Source organism: Sinocyclocheilus grahami, unplaced genomic scaffold, assembly GCF_001515645.1.
Source record: "Sinocyclocheilus grahami isolate Dianchi unplaced genomic scaffold, SAMN03320097.WGS_v1.1 scaffold62.1, whole genome shotgun sequence".
In the NCBI taxonomy this organism is placed as follows: Eukaryota; Metazoa; Chordata; class Actinopteri; order Cypriniformes; family Cyprinidae; genus Sinocyclocheilus; species Sinocyclocheilus grahami.
The window spans coordinates 613,795-634,153 of NW_015505241.1; the positions used below are offsets into that span (position 1 = coordinate 613,795).

General features: G+C 34.6%; 1 protein-coding gene across 1 annotated transcript in view; it reads left to right on the plus strand.

Annotated features, from left to right (window-relative positions):
- Window positions 1-20,359, plus strand: part of LOC107584699 (polypeptide N-acetylgalactosaminyltransferase 18-like) — a 132,303-nt gene that overhangs the window by 70,737 nt on the left and 41,207 nt on the right. The window contains exons 4-6 of the mRNA XM_016271403.1: window positions 3,242-3,425; window positions 5,153-5,350; window positions 6,088-6,202. Of these exons, the coding sequence (XP_016126889.1) occupies window positions 3,242-3,425; window positions 5,153-5,350; window positions 6,088-6,202 (497 nt within the window). The remainder of the gene's footprint in view (window positions 1-3,241; window positions 3,426-5,152; window positions 5,351-6,087; window positions 6,203-20,359) is intronic.

Below are 20,359 nucleotides of genomic sequence, written 5' to 3' on the forward strand. Positions count from 1 at the left end.
GCACAGTTAAATTTAGAGCCCGAACCCGACCCGAACCCAAAATCTTTTTTCCCCCCACAACGAATAGCCAATTAAAAAAAAATCCTGTATTTCACAATTGCATGCAACGGTCAGGAAACAAATACATGTAAAGAAACAGAATCATTAAGGCTTGGCCAGTTCACAAGGCAAAAGAAAAAACATTTTCCAGTTATGAAAGTTTATGAACATCAGGCGCTTCGGTCACATAAATTCTGCCGAGTTTTTGAATGGTTGTATACGACAAGACGATAATTATTCCATCGTGCAAATTATGGTCATTTTCGTCAGTTAAGGTTCGTTAGCATTCGGCCTGCTTTAAATCATACACAGAGATGCAGTGCGGTAAGATCGCATTTATTTTAATTAATTAATTATATCATTTATTTGAACTAGCGAGAGAGAGAAAGAGAGAGAGGGATTAAAGTTGCCTCTGTGAACCTGTGTCTGCGCGCCTCTCTCTACAAGCAATGAGGCTTAGTTCCTTCAAAAACAGCGATTTTACCCCCTCATTTCAGAGAAATATGAAGTGTCTCGTCCAGTCAGCGGTGAGTAATCCCAAACCAATGGCGCTGTCTCAAACTATACCTACCTCTTCCAGTTTGTCTGATTTGTTGTTGTGTTTTCTGACTTGTTATTTTGTTTTCGAATTTGTCATTGTGTTTTCTGACTTATTATAATGTTTTTTGAATTGTTGTTGTGCTTTCTGAATTGTTATTTTGTTTTTTAGACTTGCATTTGCATTTGTAATTTGTTATTTTGTTTTCAGAATTGTGATCTGCTTTGCACTTCTCGGCCACCATAGAAGGGTTTGGAGGACTGTGCCAAGCACAAAAAAAAAATCCTTCCGTGTGCACAAACTAATTTTCTACTCAAAGAGTTGATGAGCCATTTCACTATATTACGCTGTTAAAAGGTTTTTAAAAACCTTTGTGTACCACTGGGCCTTGTCTGGATGAGTTTTATTTTTTGAAGTCTTAGTGATCATTTATTTGTTTTAACAGCAACAGATAATTGAGTTGGTGGAATTAATTCTCTCCCTGTCTCATGGCTACACCATCTGCGAAATCATCAAGCATGTTTGTCATGCAAACTTAATAGAAAATCAATTTAGCCCCATCAAACAGGGAATAAGACGATTAGACCCTTGAATGGATAAACTGCACAAACCCTTACCAAAAAAAATACTGTGGTGGTACCATGATACAATCATGCTTTCAGATGTATTAACACGCTTCTTTGACATATAGCATGATATTAAATGATTACCATGTTCATATACTTGATATTGCCAACATACAAACATGGCATACCATTGTAGCAGTTCCCTAAAAGAGAATTTGCACTGCATGCAGATGGAGATCTCAAGAATGCTCTAAAGGAATACTTTTAAAAGTTGATCCGTTGCAGTCTTTACATCAGCCTTTTATGACATACAGTAATGAATATGTTGTATGGAATGTGGAATCATGTCTGTCTCTTCCACCAGTTTCTTCTCTAAGAGGGAGAAAAGGTGAAATTAAAAATAAATCATAAGAATTCAATTTAACAGTGAAGCATAACACATGAAGGAACCAAATGAAAACTTAATGACACTTCTTCTTGGTTTGCATTATATATTCATGTGAGGCACCTTCATTTTGACTTGTTGCCAGATTGTTAAAGTTTCATCAGTGTTGTAGATCTTAGTGGTGTTGACATGCTGGTTAAATTAATTGGAATAAACAATCAAGACCACAAGAGAAAATGCATCTATTTTGCATTTTTCTAATGCAATGTCCTTTTTTGTTCTGAATACTGGTCAAACTTTTGGAATATTTTTTTTTCTTTTCTTTTTTTTATGTTTTGGAAAGAAGTCTGTTATACTAACCATTCAAGACTGCATTTATTTGATCAAAAATATTTTAAAATATGGTGATATATTATTACAATTTAACACATCTGTTTTCTATCTGAATGGTTATATTGTGAAATATTTTTGCAATTTAAAATAACTGTTTTCTATTTTAGTATATTTTAAAATGTAATTTATTCCTGTGATTCAAAACTTTCTGAGTCTTCAGTGTCACATGATTCTTCAGAAATCACTCTAATATGCTGATTTGGTGCTCAAGGAATATTTCTTATTATTATCAAACAGTTGTGCTGCTTAATATTGATATAAAAACTGTGATACACCACCATTGAAAAGTCTGGGTTAAGTAAAAATAAAATAAATAAGTAAATTCATTATTAGGTTACACTTTATTTTGTGTGCTTATTACAGTGTAATTATACATTTAAGTACTGAGTAATATTAATGAACTACATGTACTTACTATATGGTTAGGGTGTGGCTTAGGGTTATTTGCATGTAATTATGCATAATTTATTGTTATTACAATAGTAAGTACATGCAACGTGTAACAAGGACACATTAAAATAAAGTGTTACCAATTAGTATTTTTCTTTAGCAAAGATCCATTAAAATGATCAAAAGTGACATTAAAGGCAGTTATAATGTTTCAAAAGATTTCTATTTCAAATAAATGCAAATAAACTTCCTATGCATGAAAGAAAATAAGTATCATAAATGTATCACAAAAATATTAAGCAGCAAAAACAGTTTTAACAATGATAATAATATGAATCATGATTAATAATTGAGGAAATAGCATTATTATTATCATTATAATTTATGCTATAATTATAAATGATAATATGCTATATAATTATGCTATATTAATATACAGTATACTACTAAACTAATAAAAACTATATATATATATATATATATATATGATAAAATGATAAATTAATAATAAAATAAATAATGCATGGCTTGTACTTTTGAGTACTATTGAACTGCTCTATTTCTTTGTACATACAGTATCAGTATATTTCGTAAGCTGCTGAAGGTGCTAGGTCAAGTGTGATGAATGAACTTCATGAATGTTGTATTGTTTGGTGTGAGAGCACACCTTCTCACTCAAGCAATGCATGCAGTTCCACATCCTGGTTCAGTATGGCTTCTCTGTAAAGTGAACACGATTGACAGGCCCAAGAGTCCTTATTGACACACACACACACACACACACACACACACACATGCACACACACACATACACACACAGTAACAACAACATCCTCTTTGCTGTGACCAGGAATAATGAGGACAGTCCTCCAGGAGGCATTGTAATGTTATAGCTCTTCCTCTCTCTCTTTGTCTCTGTCTTCCTCCCAGATGAGTTAAAGGAGAAATTACAGGACTTTGTCAAGGAGACCAACAGCAAGCAGCCCGGTTTCATTAAAATGGTGCGGCACAGTAAGCAGGAGGGGCTGATCCGCTCACGTGTCAGTGGCTGGAGAGCTGCCTCTGCCCCAGTGGTGGCCCTGTTTGACGCCCACGTAGAGTTCAACACTGGCTGGTGGGTGATATAAGAACTCTGGCTATTCCTAGCGCTTCATAGCCAGATTGTAATTACTGCTTCTTTCAATTGAAATGGTCTAAAGGATCAGTGCATTTGTTCAAGCACTGACAAGAACCGAGGGGCATTTTTTTCCCCTGAAAAGATCTAAAGAAAAAAAAAGTCTAGTTCACTGCTTCAATTTTTCTCTTTTCTTCATGTTGCTCCAAACCTATATGAGTCTCTTTCCTCCATGAAACATAAAATGGTTTTTTTAAGAATGCACACACTTCTTTTTTCCATAGTGCAAAAGACAAAAAAGGACAAAAATGCACCTTAAAAGTACTTCAAATTACTTCTGTACTATATTCTGTTTTTTTATCTATATCAGGGGTGGCGAACTCCGGTCCTGGAGAGCCGCAGCCCTGCAGAGTTCAGCTCCAACCCTAGTTAAAACTCACCTGCCTGTAGCTTTCTAGTAACCCTTCAGACCTTGATTAGCTTGTTCAGGTGTGTTTGATTAGATTTGAAGCAAAACTCTGCAGGGCTGCGGCTCTCCAGGACCGACGTTCGCCACCCCTGATCTATATGAAGGCTTAATGTGCAGCATATGCTGGAAAAACATGCCTTTTATGCAAAACTCCAAAATCGTAGTCCTACCTATACCAATTCACAGCAGTTTCCATCTGAAATGAACACTAGAAGCTGTAAGACACCAACAACTTCAATTCCTTTTCACACAAATTTTGGTTATGGCGAAGATTATTGGTTAATAAAGATTATTTTCACAAGATTCCTTGCACAATACTATGTTGTGGCCTGAAACTATTTTATCATAATACACAATTTGCAAACTAATACATTTTAATGTTTGCATCACGTAATATGCTCCTTGTGTATGGCTTTTCTGATATAGTAAACTTGCTCGGTAGCGCACCTGGTAAAGCTTTGCACTTGTGAAGTGGAGTGCTTGGGTATGAGTCCTGTGAAACATTATGCACCACAAAAGACCTCAGTACTTGTAGAAGCAAGCTGAATTAGCAAGTGTGCTTTTATCTCATGTTTACTTTTGTTAACACTATCAGTTAGGTTTAGGGTAGGGTTTAGTGTAGGTGTTACGTTATTTTCAAACATGACAGAGCATTAACCTTTTAGTGCAATTCACTGGATATTTTCTAAACTGCTGCCATGTGTACATCAACCAACGTAATAAAACGTTGCCAGATTCCCATTTATAATTTTTTTCGGATTGAAATGAATTGAAAATATCGCATGCGATTTATCGTGCAGCCCTAATTCACACATCATTTTCAAACTTTGCAACACATCGAGTTCATTCTTGGAGGAACTATTCCTTTAACCTGGTCCTGTATAAACACAGATCATATAGATGCCCTTCATCATCAAAAGAAGTTCTGGATCTTAGAGTTGGCACACCATGGTTTCTCTCATAGCAATCTGACCCAGATATGTCAGTGCAATTTGAATAACACCCAGAATTTTTCTGCCTTTAATCAGCTTTGATGTGATTTTAAAGCCGTACTGTACTGCTCAATTTGCATCTCTCTAGAAGAATCAGTCCTAAAATAGTACTGAGGATGAGCTGACTGAATAGGCACTGTTTGTTATTTAATCTTGTTGAGAATGCACCGCCTGTTCAGCCTCACGTTTCATACTTAAAAAATGGCTTTTTTTTGGAACAAATCATGTTCACTGGGTGGTAAACAATTGTATTGTTATTTCTACAGGGCTGAGCCTATTCTCCAAAGGATCAAAGAAGACAGAACCAGAATTGTATCTCCATCTTTTGACAATATCAAATACGACACATTTGAGATTGAAGAGTACCCACTCTCCGCTCAGGGCTTTGACTGGGAACTGTGGTGCCGGTATCTGAACCCACCAAAATCCTGGTGGAACTTGAACAACAGCTCTGCTCCAATCAGGTGTTTTGTTCAATTTATTAATTTGAGAATATTTATTTATTTATGTATGTTTGTTTGTAAATATTTGTATTTATTTAAATATATTTATTTATTTATTTATTTACTATTTTTATTTGTTTGTTTGTTTGCATTTATTTAAACAAATCTCTTCACTTTATTTATAATTCATGATTTATTTATATTTTATTTAAAACTTATTTTTTTATTTAAATCTCATCCTTTATTTGTTTGTTTGTATTTATTTAAATAAATATTTTCCCTTTATTTATTTATTTATTTTCAATTATTAATCTGTTTATGCTTGTAAATATTTTTATTTATTTAAATATCTTTATATATTTTTTTAAAAATGGTTATTTATTTGTTTATGTGTTTGTTTGCATTTATTTAAATAAATCTCTTCACTTTATTTATAGCTCATGATTTATTTATCTTTAATTTAAAACTTGTTTATTTTTTATTTAAATGTCATTCTTTATTTGTTTGTTTGTTTGTATTTATTTAAATAAATCTCTTCACTTTATTTATTTATTTATTTTCAATTATTAATCTGTTTATGTTTGTAAATATTTTTATTTATTTAAATATCTTTATTTATTTATTTAAAAATGGTTATTTATTTGTTTATGTGTTTGTTTGCATTTATTTAAATAAATCTCTTCACTTTATTTATTTATTTATGTATTTTTCTCTTTATTTAAATCTGTTTGTTGTACATCTCTAATGTAAATCTCTAGGAGTCCAGCCCTGATTGGCTGCTTTGTGGTGGACAGGGAGTACTTCGCAGAGATCGGCCTGCTGGATGAAGGCATGGAGATTTACGGAGGAGAGAATGTGGAGCTGGGTGTGAGGGTGAGAAACTATATCATTCTGAGCAGGCTATGGGGTAATGAGGATAATGGATTCACTCTTGAAGGATTAATGACTCTAATGGCCCTCCTTTCTTGGCAGGATAGTTCAAGTTGGCACCATTTACCTTATCTCTTGTCAAAACGCATTCTTTTGATCTGGTTGTAATTGTTATGCACTTTAAAAATGAGACATAGCTTTTTTTCAGCATCTTGACGTCCAACATCAGTGTAAGTGGGGTTATTAAAACTACAACCAAAAGAAAATGTTTTAAATAGTTTGAGATGAAGTAGAGCAAGGCAAGACACTTTTGAATTTAGGGCTGCTACTAACATCTTGTATTATTTTTTTCAATTAGTTGATTAATGCAATGATTATTTCCCTCAATTATTTCAACATTTTCTCATAAAAAGGCTTTCTTTACAAATAAAAAATAAATGAAAGTGCCAAGAATTATAAGACATTTTCAGTACTGCAAATGTCCAGAAGTCCAACATACTGTAAACTCAGCACAAAAATGGCTAGTGCCAATTATATCTGGAAATGCACATTTATTATTGATCAATTATGAATCATTATTATGAATCATTTCAAATACATGTCAACTTTTCCTTTGGAAAACAAATCTTTCCCGAGTAATGCTGTAAACTATACAGGGAACCCTCTTATGTGGTACACTGGTATAATATTAAATGTTAAAATTAAGTCCAACTTATTAAATTAAATGGCTATACTTGTTTGTTACAAACATTTAAATTGCACATAAGGTAGTTTTTATGAAAACCTGAAAGATTTATTCAAACATACATAATTATCATATATTATATTATATTATATTAATACTGCACATGTCGACGCTTTCCATGCAAATTGACTTATTTACATAGTGGACGTTGTTGAATAAGATGTCAAGAATATGTCTTCATTTAAATTTTTATCCTTTATAACGGCATTCTTTCACCAGTGAATTGCTAGATTTAGCTTTGCAAAAATGTTCAGACCTTCTCTATTTTTACCGATTTACTAATCCAACATTGAAAAGTTCCTTTCTGTGCCTTTTTTGGTTCCCAAAGCTCAGGCAGTACAGCCCTATATTTTGTATTATCCATTCATACTTTTGTTTTAACACTGCACCGGGTCTGTGCTGATGAAAAGCAGCCCCACGGCATGAAAACTACCACTTTCGCTGAAGGTAGGTGTTAGGTTTGAGCAGTGTTAAATTTAGTGCACCACATTTGCTTCACATATTTCTTTTTCTGTGCCACCCTCCTCTACAGGCCGGTGTTATACAGGCTTCCTGATATGGTTGACTGGTGCACCTTTAGTCTGTTTTCAGATACTGAACTCTCAAAGCGAACATTGTCCTTTATGTGGCTGCTCTCACAAGTCTCCTGCTGTTTGTGCAAGGAGTTTCATAGGGCAACATTTTCTGGGCAACGTCTGGGTGGTTTGATGCAGCTTCCATTTCTTTACAATTAAAATAAAAGTGCCCGCTGGGACACATAAACACTTGGATATTGTTGTCCTTACTTATGCATTTGGTTTACTTAATTTCTGACTTCATAGAATGCTTGTTTATTTTTTATTTAAATGTCATTCTTTATTTGTTTGTTTGTATTTATTTAAATAAATCTCTTCACTTTATTTATAGCTCATGATTTATTTATCTTTAATTTAAAACTTGTTTATTTTTTATTTAAATGTCATTCTTTATTTGTTTGTTTGTTTGTATTTATTTAAATAAATCTCTTCACTTTATTTATTTATTTATTTTCAATTATTAATCTGTTTATGTTTGTAAATATTTTTATTTATTTAAATATCTTTATTTATTTATTTAAAAATGGTTATTTATTTGTTTATGTGTTTGTTTGCATTTATTTAAATAAATCTCTTCACTTTATTTATAGCTCATGATTTATTTATCTTTAATTTAAAACTTGTTTATTTTTTATTTAAATGTCATTCTTTATTTGTTTGTTTGTATTTATTTAAATAAATCTCTTCACTTTATTTATTTATTTATGTATTTTTCTCTTTATTTAAATCTGTTTGTTGTACATCTCTAATGTAAATCTCTAGGAGTCCAGCCCTGATTGGCTGCTTTGTGGTGGACAGGGAGTACTTCGCAGAGATCGGCCTGCTGGATGAAGGCATGGAGATTTACGGAGGAGAGAATGTGGAGCTGGGTGTGAGGGTGAGAAACTATATCATTCTGAGCAGGCTATGGGGTAATGAGGATAATGGATTCACTCTTGAAGGATTAATGACTCTAATGGCCCTCCTTTCTTGGCAGGATAGTTCAAGTTGGCACCATTTACCTTATCTCTTGTCAAAACGCATTCTTTTGATCTGGTTGTAATTGTTATGCACTTTAAAAATGAGACATAGCTTTTTTTCAGCATCTTGACGTCCAACATCAGTGTAAGTGGGGTTATTAAAACTACAACCAAAAGAAAATGTTTTAAATAGTTTGAGATGAAGTAGAGCAAGGCAAGACACTTTTGAATTTAGGGCTGCTACTAACATCTTGTATTATTTTTTTCAATTAGTTGATTAATGCAATGATTATTTCCCTCAATTATTTCAACATTTTCTCATAAAAAGGCTTTCTTTACAAATAAAAAATAAATGAAAGTGCCAAGAATTATAAGACATTTTCAGTACTGCAAATGTCCAGAAGTCCAACATACTGTAAACTCAGCACAAAAATGGCTAGTGCCAATTATATCTGGAAATGCACATTTATTATTGATCAATTATGAATCATTATTATGAATCATTTCAAATACATGTCAACTTTTCCTTTGGAAAACAAATCTTTCCCGAGTAATGCTGTAAACTATACAGGGAACCCTCTTATGTGGTACACTGGTATAATATTAAATGTTAAAATTAAGTCCAACTTATTAAATTAAATGGCTATACTTGTTTGTTACAAACATTTAAATTGCACATAAGGTAGTTTTTATGAAAACCTGAAAGATTTATTCAAACATACATAATTATCATATATTATATTATATTATATTAATACTGCACATGTCGACGCTTTCCATGCAAATTGACTTATTTACATAGTGGACGTTGTTGAATAAGATGTCAAGAATATGTCTTCATTTAAATTTTTATCCTTTATAACGGCATTCTTTCACCAGTGAATTGCTAGATTTAGCTTTGCAAAAATGTTCAGACCTTCTCTATTTTTACCGATTTACTAATCCAACATTGAAAAGTTCCTTTCTGTGCCTTTTTTGGTTCCCAAAGCTCAGGCAGTACAGCCCTATATTTTGTATTATCCATTCATACTTTTGTTTTAACACTGCACCGGGTCTGTGCTGATGAAAAGCAGCCCCACGGCATGAAAACTACCACTTTCGCTGAAGGTAGGTGTTAGGTTTGAGCAGTGTTAAATTTAGTGCACCACATTTGCTTCACATATTTCTTTTTCTGTGCCACCCTCCTCTACAGGCCGGTGTTATACAGGCTTCCTGATATGGTTGACTGGTGCACCTTTAGTCTGTTTTCAGATACTGAACTCTCAAAGCGAACATTGTCCTTTATGTGGCTGCTCTCACAAGTCTCCTGCTGTTTGTGCAAGGAGTTTCATAGGGCAACATTTTCTGGGCAACGTCTGGGTGGTTTGATGCAGCTTCCATTTCTTTACAATTAAAATAAAAGTGCCCGCTGGGACACATAAACACTTGGATATTGTTGTCCTTATTTATGCATTTGGTTTACTTAATTTCTGACTTCATAGAATGACTCGTTAGTATTCATTTCACATATGCCCTTCAAACTCACAACTTGAATAATGACTCATTATGAACTGTAAACCCCAACATCCTGTGGGAGTTTTAGCCAGAAAATATGGTAGTTTTTAATTGATTCACATGCAGTTTTTTTGAGAATTTAGTTTTAATCTGGAGGATATGGGGGCTGAATACATATTTCAGTTAATTTTTTAATCAAGAATATTTTTTAGCATAAAATAGTATCTTTTTAATTTTCAGTTTCATTGCTGGGAATAAAAATACATCTGATAGCAAAATGTCAGTGTAGGATTCATAATTAGGTCAAATGTATTAATAGTCTGAATATTTATGAGGTGGAGAGTACACTACCAGTCAAAAGTTTGAAATAATTAAGATTCCATTTATTTAATTTTTTTAAAGAAATCACTTATGCTCAATAACATTTCACAATATGAATGGTTTTGCCTTGGTGAGCAAAATATACTTCTTTCAAAAACATTGAAACATTCCAAACTTTTGACTAGTAGTGTATGTATTTAGGCTGGAAGATATTCATTTGGTTTGAGAACAGGGCACATCATAACCTTTCACCATTATAAATAATCTCATAAAATCCATCGCTCACTGAAGGGATATTTCAAAATAGCCTTCAATAAAACTCAGTGACCCTTATGTCAGTCGCACTTCAGACCCTGTTTGCTTTCTTTTCCGTTTATACTGCAGTTTCTTTGCTGGTTTATTTGTATGTGTCTTTGTCTTCGTCCCAGCACAGTCTTAATAAATGTGCCATACCTGAGCAGAGAGCCATTATAATCCCTAAAGAAAGCCAATAATAACCTTCAAGCATACTGTGACCCCAAAAAGCATTTTCAAGGAACATTTCGCCCAAAATGAAAAATTGCTGAAAATGTACTCACCCTCAGGCCATATAAGATGTAGATGAGTTTGTTTCAGAACAGATTTGGAGAAATTTAGCATTTTATCACTTGCTCACCAATGGATCCTCTGCAGTGAATGGGTGCCGTCAGAATGAGACTCCAAACAGCTGATAAAAACTTCACAATATTCCACAGCTAATCCGCATGACTCCAGTCCATCAATTAACATCTTGTGAAGTAAATAGCGGTGCATTTGAAATAAAAAAATCCATCATTAAGGTATTTTTACTGTAAACCGTCGATTCTGACCATAATCCACCACAATAATGCTTCCTCCGTCCCCTGTTGTCCTCTCACACCAAAATACACTGACATATTTGTCTAGAACTGTTTTGGACTGTTTTTGCTTATAAACAGTGCTTTATCTGTGCGTATTTGTCTCCTGATTCAGACGAGATTACTTTTTTTTTTTTACTGTAGAAAGCAATATTATGGATAAAAGACTCAAGAAGGATAGATAGATAGATAGATAGATAGATAGATAGATAGATAGATAGATAGATAGATAGATAGATAGATAGATAGATAGATAGAAGATTTAGATAGAAAATTTCAGCTATAAACACACATATTTTAGCTTTTTGCTTCAGTAAACATTAATTGATTGTCTGGAGTTGTGTGCATTACATGTAGATTATTGTGATGCTTTCATCAGCTGTTTGGACTCTCATTCTGATGGCATCCATTCACTGCAGAGGATCCACTGGTGAGCAAGTGATGTAATGCTGAATTTCTCAAAATCTGTTCTGATGAAGAAACAAACTCATCTACATCTTGGCTGGCCTGAGGGTGAGTACATTTTCAGCAAATATTCAGTTCTGGGTGAACTATTCCATTAAAGGGGTCATATGATGCGATTTCAAGTTTTCCTTTCTCTTTGGAGTGTTACAAGCTGATTGTGCATAGATAAGATCCCTGAAATTGCAAAGACTAAAGTCTCAAACCCAAAGAGATATTCTTTATCAAAGTTAAGACTCTGCCTCACCCCCCTAAAACGGCTCGTTCTAACACGCCCCCACATATCTACCTCACTATGTGGAAATATTTGCATAATGCGGCACAAATGTGCACGCAAAGAAAGAAGGTGTGGTTTCAGTAAACACAGTTAGTGTTGAAGCAGCCATGTCAGGGAGACGCTGTGTGTTTCTAGGCGAAAGCAAAAGCATTTTATTTGGCCTTCCAATAGTAGATGCATTTAGGAATCTTTAAGATCACTTACAACAGAAAAGCAATGCATTTTATGGACGACCGTTTCGTGAACCTAGGAGAGGAGGTAATTCTGACTTTGCTATGACAATCTGGCGCTTCTGAATCAGCTACTGTTTTGTTATTAGTTTAAGTATTTACTATTGACTGTTCAAATGCGGAGTTTTGCGCATCGTGTGTGTGTGTGTGTGTGTGTGTGTGCGCAAGCGAGCGAGAGAGAGCAAGAGCACGAGAGAGCGAGAGAGAGAGAGAGAACGAGAGAACGAGAGAGAGAAAGAGAGAGAGAGACGGGGTCACATCACAGTGGAGTCAGCTGTCTTATCCGTGGCTTGTGTACTGCAAACACATACCAGCTTCATCACTGTGTCTGTCACGCGACTCTGCTCCCCTTTTAGGCCCTGTCTTTACATTCATTTTGAAAGATGAAGCTCGCGATTATGGTAAGGGGCGTTACATTTCTGACGAGTGCTTGCGGTGTTCGGCCAATCACAATGCACTGGGTCAGCTGGCCAATCAGAGCAGACTGCGCTTGTCGGAAGGAGGGACTTTGTAGAAAACTAAGAGTTTGAGAGAGGCGGGGCATAGAGGACTTGAAAAATAGTATTTGAAAAATAATGTGTTTTTTGAACATTAAAGCATGTCAACATATTCTGTTGCACCAAATACACTAAATAATGATCTTTAAAAAAGCATCATATGTCCTCTTTAAGCAACACTTAAAGATGTTGGAATGACATTGGGCATTGCTGATGACAAAATAAAAAATACACATACGTGTGTGTATGTTACATAAAATTCAGAATCTAGAGGGCAAACTTGCTGTCCCTGTCTGTCCTCTCGGTGAGTCAGCACAACCCTAAAATGGCTTGACTTTGAAAGCTATGACCACTCTCCAAGCACAGTGAAACATAATCATCAATCACGCTAAAGGAGAGAGTAGGGTGGCATTTCCCTCCCTGGTAATTTTCCCTCAGTGAATGGCATACTTTTAAGATTTTTATGCTTGATAATGGGCCACTGATTGCTCTTCTCTGAAAGCATGCACAATTTTCTCAGAGACATACGTTTTCACTGTCCCTCGCTGGTTTGTGGATAAATGGAAAGTGAATTGTTCTGATTGCACTAGACGGCACACAGAGACACAGTGTGCTAGATTTGTTCATGTCTCTGTTTATACCAGATTATGGTAAAAGCAATGAAAAGACAGGCTGCTGCGAGAAGGCAGAGGTGCTTTAGGCGCTACTACCTCTTACCTCACTTTACCCACAATTCCCAGTGGGTTTCATCTGTTTTCAGTATATTACGGCAGCACTACAATGAGATGGTGAGTTATGTGTGTGCAGATTAAAGTCTCAGAGAGAAAGGCAATTTTCAGATCTACGCGCATCACTTTTTCAAATAAAAATAGTAGACTTTGTTTGCCATTCTATATAGAGGTAGACGTACAATGTCCTCGATCAGCGTTAAATGCTAAGTGGGTGAAAAGCAAATGAATCACATGTCTGAAGCCTTCTGAGGTGATAAACGGAGATTAGAGCATCGTGTGATAAAACTCATGAAGCATTTATGCAATATGCAGATGGAGTCCTCTCACACACTGAATCACTTGAAGAAATAAAGGACATTATGTGGAACATGTAAGCGAATTATAGTGTACCAGAGATAAAAATAAATAGGCCGTGCAGAGATTTGATGGTTCAGTGTAAAACAACCAAAATTTACTATTGTGGCCTAAGCACTGGGTGGTTCTTATGAAATGGTGAGGAAATGTGATATTTCAGGTCATGCTTCATCCCAAAATCACTCAAATAAGGAATAATTATAGTTTGCATAAAGAAATGAAGCCTACTTTAGGACCATAAAGATTTTTTTGAATTGTAAGATGACAGAACATTTAAGCACACATTAAACACATTCTTGCTGAATACCAATCATGATGCTGAAGGTATTGATTTCTTTCAAAAAAATAAAAAATAAAATAAATCCCCCCCACATTTTCCCCTGAATTCTCATTTATGTAATGCTGAAAAATTAGGGTTTCATTCATTAATTTCTTTTTAAATAGACATTTTTTTGTGGTTTTGTTGGATTGATCTTGCATATACAGTATTACACAACAGTTTCGGTTCTCTGATTTGATTGGTTGAAAATGAAAATGAGGGATAGGCCTATATTTATTTTTTTGCATTACAGTAAAAATATATTTCTTTATTCAAAATACATTTTCTCGTTTTGTCATTTCATTATAGAGTTAAATATGACCTGGACCTGGAATTTGTGATACCAGTATAATATAACAGTGAGTTTCGGTCCTCTAATTTGATTGGTTGAGTGGCTGATATTTTTAGTGTATCATAACTGATTTTTCTCTGTTGGTTTTCCTCTGCTTGCCCATTCATTTTTATTCTTCATGTAGTTCTACACTAGTCGACGTGGATTCTGCTATTCTGCTGATGAATCACTGTTTGCTCACTAAAGCAAATCAAATGTCATCGATCCATTCAGGCTATCAGAGACCATTCTGCTCTTTGCTATATAAACTCAATGCATGCTTAGTATATACTCTCTTTTGGGAGGGTGTGAGATAAAGAATGAAGGAAAATGAGGGCGTGTTGCTGGTATTTTTTCAGTAGGCCATGGTCTGAAGTGCATCAAGCAGCATTGTGTGAGGACTTTTTCTGTCCTTATTTATCCAAAGGGAATGAGGCTTTGCACCTCAGACGTTGAAACAGATGGCCTTTTCTTGTCTGAAATAAAACATAGCTACCGTTAGCTACAATAAAGAGTCATGTCAGCACACACTGCTGTCTTAAGCGACTGTCTAGGACTGCTTGAGCGTAATTGATTAATGTGATTTTACATACATTCCCATTTCTCGTTGGTTTTGCTCGGTGGTTTTAACGGTGACTCAGATTCTCAGATGTGGATTGTTGACTTGCTACGCAGTAAGTTCACTGTGGAAAACTGAACATAGCGAGGTGACAGAAACTCTAAGTATTTATAGACTTGTCATCCAAGTCTTATTCATTAGAGGTTTGCAGGGTTGCAAATTAGATACAAAAATACTTTGTGCAAGCGTGCACATCACAGTATGTTGGTGTTATCTTCAGCATTGATGCCAGATTTCTCTGCACTATCTATGAACTGACAGACAGACATTACTATTTTCCATTACTATTAGGGTTTTTTATTAACATAAATGATAGTGCTCTAACAAGTAATTGGTTAATACATTACCAAATGATAATTGACATTCAACATGAGTAAATACATACAGATAAAAACACAAACTAGTAACACCAATTATGAATTAAGTTTCAGTGAATATCTTCATATCCCTCTATGATGAGTTTACATCCATGATTATGTGAGTATGTTTGTGTAACTGAGCAACATTTTCTATTTTGAGATGATGAGGTTGTTGGGTTTGATTGCACAGCATCTCTTTTATTTCTTTAAGTAAAAGCAAGTCAGTTTATGAAGGCCAAATGTAGCCCTTGTGAATGGATAGTATGTGCGCCTTTCACAATGTTAAAATGAAAAAGTAATAAAAAGTTAAGAAATGGCTTTAACATTTTTGTAATTGGGCATGTTTATGCATAAGCCCAAGCAATAATATGAGATCTCAATATGGATGATATATTCAGTATCTCAATGTCACTTACTTGATTAGTGGAGAAGTATCCTCAACGTAACAGAACTGGTCACATGTTCTGTTAAAAAAAAGATACATAAAACATAAAGGTGAAAAGATATGATTGGTGCGAATCTATTTACAATTTGAAAGTTACCATTTCTAGACATTTTAAAAAGGTTATCAAGTACCTGTTGAGAGTGTTTTGGCAGTCTGTGTTGAATGGTTGAGATTCAGAAAATCAATAATGAGGTGGCTAAATATTACTGTTACTATGTGAAAAGAACCTTTTAAAAAACAATTTGCCAGAGATACTATGCACGATATATGAATATATGAATTTTCTATGCACATACTCAAACAACCCACTTACATTTGCCAAAATGTGCAGTATACAAAGACCACACTGCATGGAATACTGTTTCCCGCAATGCAGTGCACTCAAATTCAGTTTGTATTTCCAGAAAGACAAATGAACCACAGCAAGTAATATCAGCTGTGAATATTTAACACATTTTTTGGACACATATTTTAAAATACCTCCAAGAATTAAGAATTTTTATTCAAACTTGTAAAAAAAAGCAAGTAATGAGGTCATGTGACAACAATGTAGCATTGTACTGTGTTGAATTAACAAGTTCTTTAGCATGGTTATTCATTGTCAATCGCCACAATCCAATATTTATGTATAATGGTCACTGAAATACATAATTTACATTGACATCTGTGCTAGTTTCGTGTATCTCATGTGACTCCACAGTGCCTTTATTTCCTTGGAAAGTAGCTGTATAATAAGCAGGATAATGTACAGTCAGACAGTCATAATCACAAAAATAAACCCTGAAGCTGAGGTGCTGACTGGTCATTATCCCTTAGTTTCACATGCTATTTTTTTTTTAAAAATAGCAGCCAATTTTCAGTGTGTACACTAATGCTCTATTTCAGACATGGCCATTGTTTCACTAGCAGTTGATTTTGCCACTCTTGCTATCCCAAACATCTCTCCGTAATGTGAGGTGAGCACGCTCCACGGAAATAGAGCACCCTTAAACAAATGTTTGCACCAGGAAATGAATGACATTTGGGTTCATTTGAACCAGTGTACTCTCCAATCAGTGTCATCACAGCAGAACAAATTCAAGCATTTGGATGATCATTTGAGAGTAAATGTTAGCACACCGGAGGCTAAAAAAACAGCAAGACGAAAGTTAGTACCGACAAATGGCAGGGCTGCTCTAGTTTCGGGAAACCGCGAGTGTCCGTAGGAGGATTGGCAGGCAGAAAAGAGGGATAAAAGCGGGCGGTCACACATTCACACATATATACGCACATACTTGAGAAACAGACATTTTTAAACCACCCACTACTCAGTTCATTGTGCATGTTACTCACGGTAGAGCAGTGACTGTCAAACATTGAGTCTGACAAGGGTAAACTATACAAGGAGTAAATATCAGGGCAGTGCGACTGCTAATGCACGCCACGGTCGACAACGACAATAAACCATGACAACAGCAATTCCACCCACGCAGAGAATTTTGGTTTGCCTCTTTTCTTTCAATTTAACAACTGCCACTTAAGTATATAGTAGTAAGTGCTTTTAATTGCACCGTTCTGAACTGGGAAACCATCCAAGCTGGTTGTCCTTGGACCTTTTGCTTTCAGACATCTCCAAGGGAGTGAATTGTATGTGCCGTGTGCTGTTTCCAAGTCTGCATATCATTGGTGTGCCATTGTCATAGAAACTGCTAATTTCATTGAAGGGTTACTGGTAATTGACTCAAAACAAGGTCCAATTCTGTTGCAGCTTATAACTGTAGCCTGGTGCGATTTTAGATTTGAACTGACTGACTTTCCACCCCGTTCAAGTGCCTCATAGAGCCACTTACACGAGTCAAGGCAGGTGCTCTCACAACGGAGAGTGATTGGCGTGTGTGCTTGACCAGATCTCCTGTTCTCTTAAGTGTGTGTTCACACTGACAGCGATTAAATCGCTCAAGGTCAGCGAGTTACTGCTCTGCTGGATGCTACTGTAGTAGGCGTTCACATTCGATCGCTGTGTCTGACTGAAGCAGGCAGCGGATCGCTTTTCGACACTCCCACAAGATTTGCTGCATCGTGACTGCTCATTTGCATACATTACTGGTAAAAGTTTGGAATAATACGACATTATGCTTTCAAAAAAGATGTCACTCACCAAGGACTTTTCAAGAATTTAGTTATTTAATCAAAAATGCAGTAACAGTAATAAAAAAGTAATAATGTGAAATATTACAGTTTAAAATAATTGTTTTTTAATTATATATATTTTAAAATGTAATTTATTATTGTAATGGCAAAGCTGAATTTCTGAATGATCCTTTAGAAATCATTCTAATATACAGATTTGCTGCTCCTTTTTTATCAATTATTATTTGTGCTCAGTTATTAATAATGTTTCCTATTTTTATCAATGTTCAAAATATAAAAAATTTTTGTGGAAAACTTGATACTTTTCCCCCCCAGAAGTCTTTGAATAGAACATTGAAAAGAACAGCATTAATTGAAAATATAAGACTTTTGTAAGAATATAAATGTCTTGACTGTCACTTTTGATCTAATTAATGTGTCCTTGTTGAATACATTTTAATTTTTAAAAAAGCTTACTTAAAAAATGCAACTGAATCAAAAGAGTCATATAAAAAAGAAGAAGAAAAAATGAATGTTTCTTACCAAATCAACATTTTAGAATGATTTCTGATGGATCATGTGACACTGAAGACTGGAGTAATTATGCTGAAAATTCACCATTACTGTACATCACAGGAATAAATTACATAAAAAAATGTATTCAAATAGAAAACATTATTTCAAATTGTAATATTATTTTACAATATTACTGTTTTTACTGTATTTTTGACCAAATAAATGCAGCCTTGGTTAATTATTCCAAACTTGATAGTGTCAATTTTTCAACCTTTTTGAATCTGCAACAGTTGCTCATGTTTCTGGGAATTGCCAAATGTCATTGAAAATGAATGACTTTGTGTGGCTTCAATTGGTTGTCGGAGTGAACGCTTAAAAGTGAGCAATACATTGATAAGGAGTCCTGTTTGAGCTATAATGACAGCTTCATCTTCCTCCCCACAGTGAGAACAGAGTGCACCTGCTGGAGTGAAGCATATATCGGGCATCTTTGATAGCTTGTTCCGCCCAGCCTCATAATACACTCGACACAATCTTGATATCTTTCCTCTGGCCTCAAAGTGAAGTCCTGACCTCACTGATTGTCATATTTTCCCACAGACTGTAGTTGCTGAAAATTGGCTGACCATAACAGTGCCTTCAGAATGCAGTTCTCATCTTGACAGAGCAATAGACGTTTTGTCTACATATAGATAGTAGTTGGGTGCATATTTTATTGTTGCTGTAAGAGCTCTTTGCCCTGTGCAGCTTTATAATTTTTTAAGACAATACAGTGTAGCTTTTCACCAATGCACTCTTGTGTTTTGGACAGGTCCTCAGCTTAGGATACTACTGTGCTGTTGTCCCCAACATAGTTTTTAAGACTTCATTGGTCACCCAACCTGTTCAACTAAGTTGAATATTGTTGCTAGATGCTGAGTAGTATAAGCCAGAACTCACACTTTTTTTTCAGCAGGACATACATGAAAGCTTAGTTTTAACACTTACCTGGCTGCCTATTGAAGTGTCATTTTGAGGCATCATATTTTAAATATGCTCAGTAACAGATGAATCCAAAATGGTTGGTAAACTGAGAAAAATATCTATTATTAAAAACAAATGCAGATAATATTCATTAAGCAACATGTCACTTATGTACACTTTTAACTTTTTTTGTTTTACTTTGAATTACATTTTAAATCACTACTGTATGCTTTAGTAATCGTTTGTCGTGCTTTAAAGAAGTACACTTATTTTAATGTGTTGTCTAAAAATACCAAAGCATATGAAATGTATAATTGTAACTGTAGTGTATTGTTCAATATTACATTTAAAGGTAATATATTTCAAATGTATTACATTTCAGCTTTATCATTACAAATGTGTCATTACAAATATATTAAATGTATGACATACAGGTTTCAATAGAAAAGACATTAAATTATGTTTTAGTTTATCTTAAATGCTTGTCAGTACATTTCACAGTACGCTAACCATATTTCAGAGACATAATTATGAAATTACACAAAGATTTTCTTAAGTATTAATTAAGTTTTGAGTTTCACTTTCAAGCCTTACTTAAGGGAGTCAAAAAGCAATTGCATTTAATATGCATTTAATCATACATTTTCATTTAATTGCACTTTAGGAATTATTTTGGTAATAAGTACTCTTTTTAAAAGTATGCTAAAGTGTGCCTGCCTTTTCCACAAATGTATAATTTGTTAAATATTAAAGGGTTAGTTCACCCAAAAATAAAAATTAGCCAATGTTTTACTCACCCTCAAGCCATCCTAGGTGAATATGACTTTCTTCTTTCAGGCGAATCCAGTCAAGAGTTATATAAAAAATTGTCCTTGCTCTTCCAAGCTTTATAATGTGTGGGCGGGTGTATTTTTATTTTTTTCAAAAGTCCAAAAGAAGTCAAATAAAGAGTGCACATCCATAATAAAACGGCCCCGGG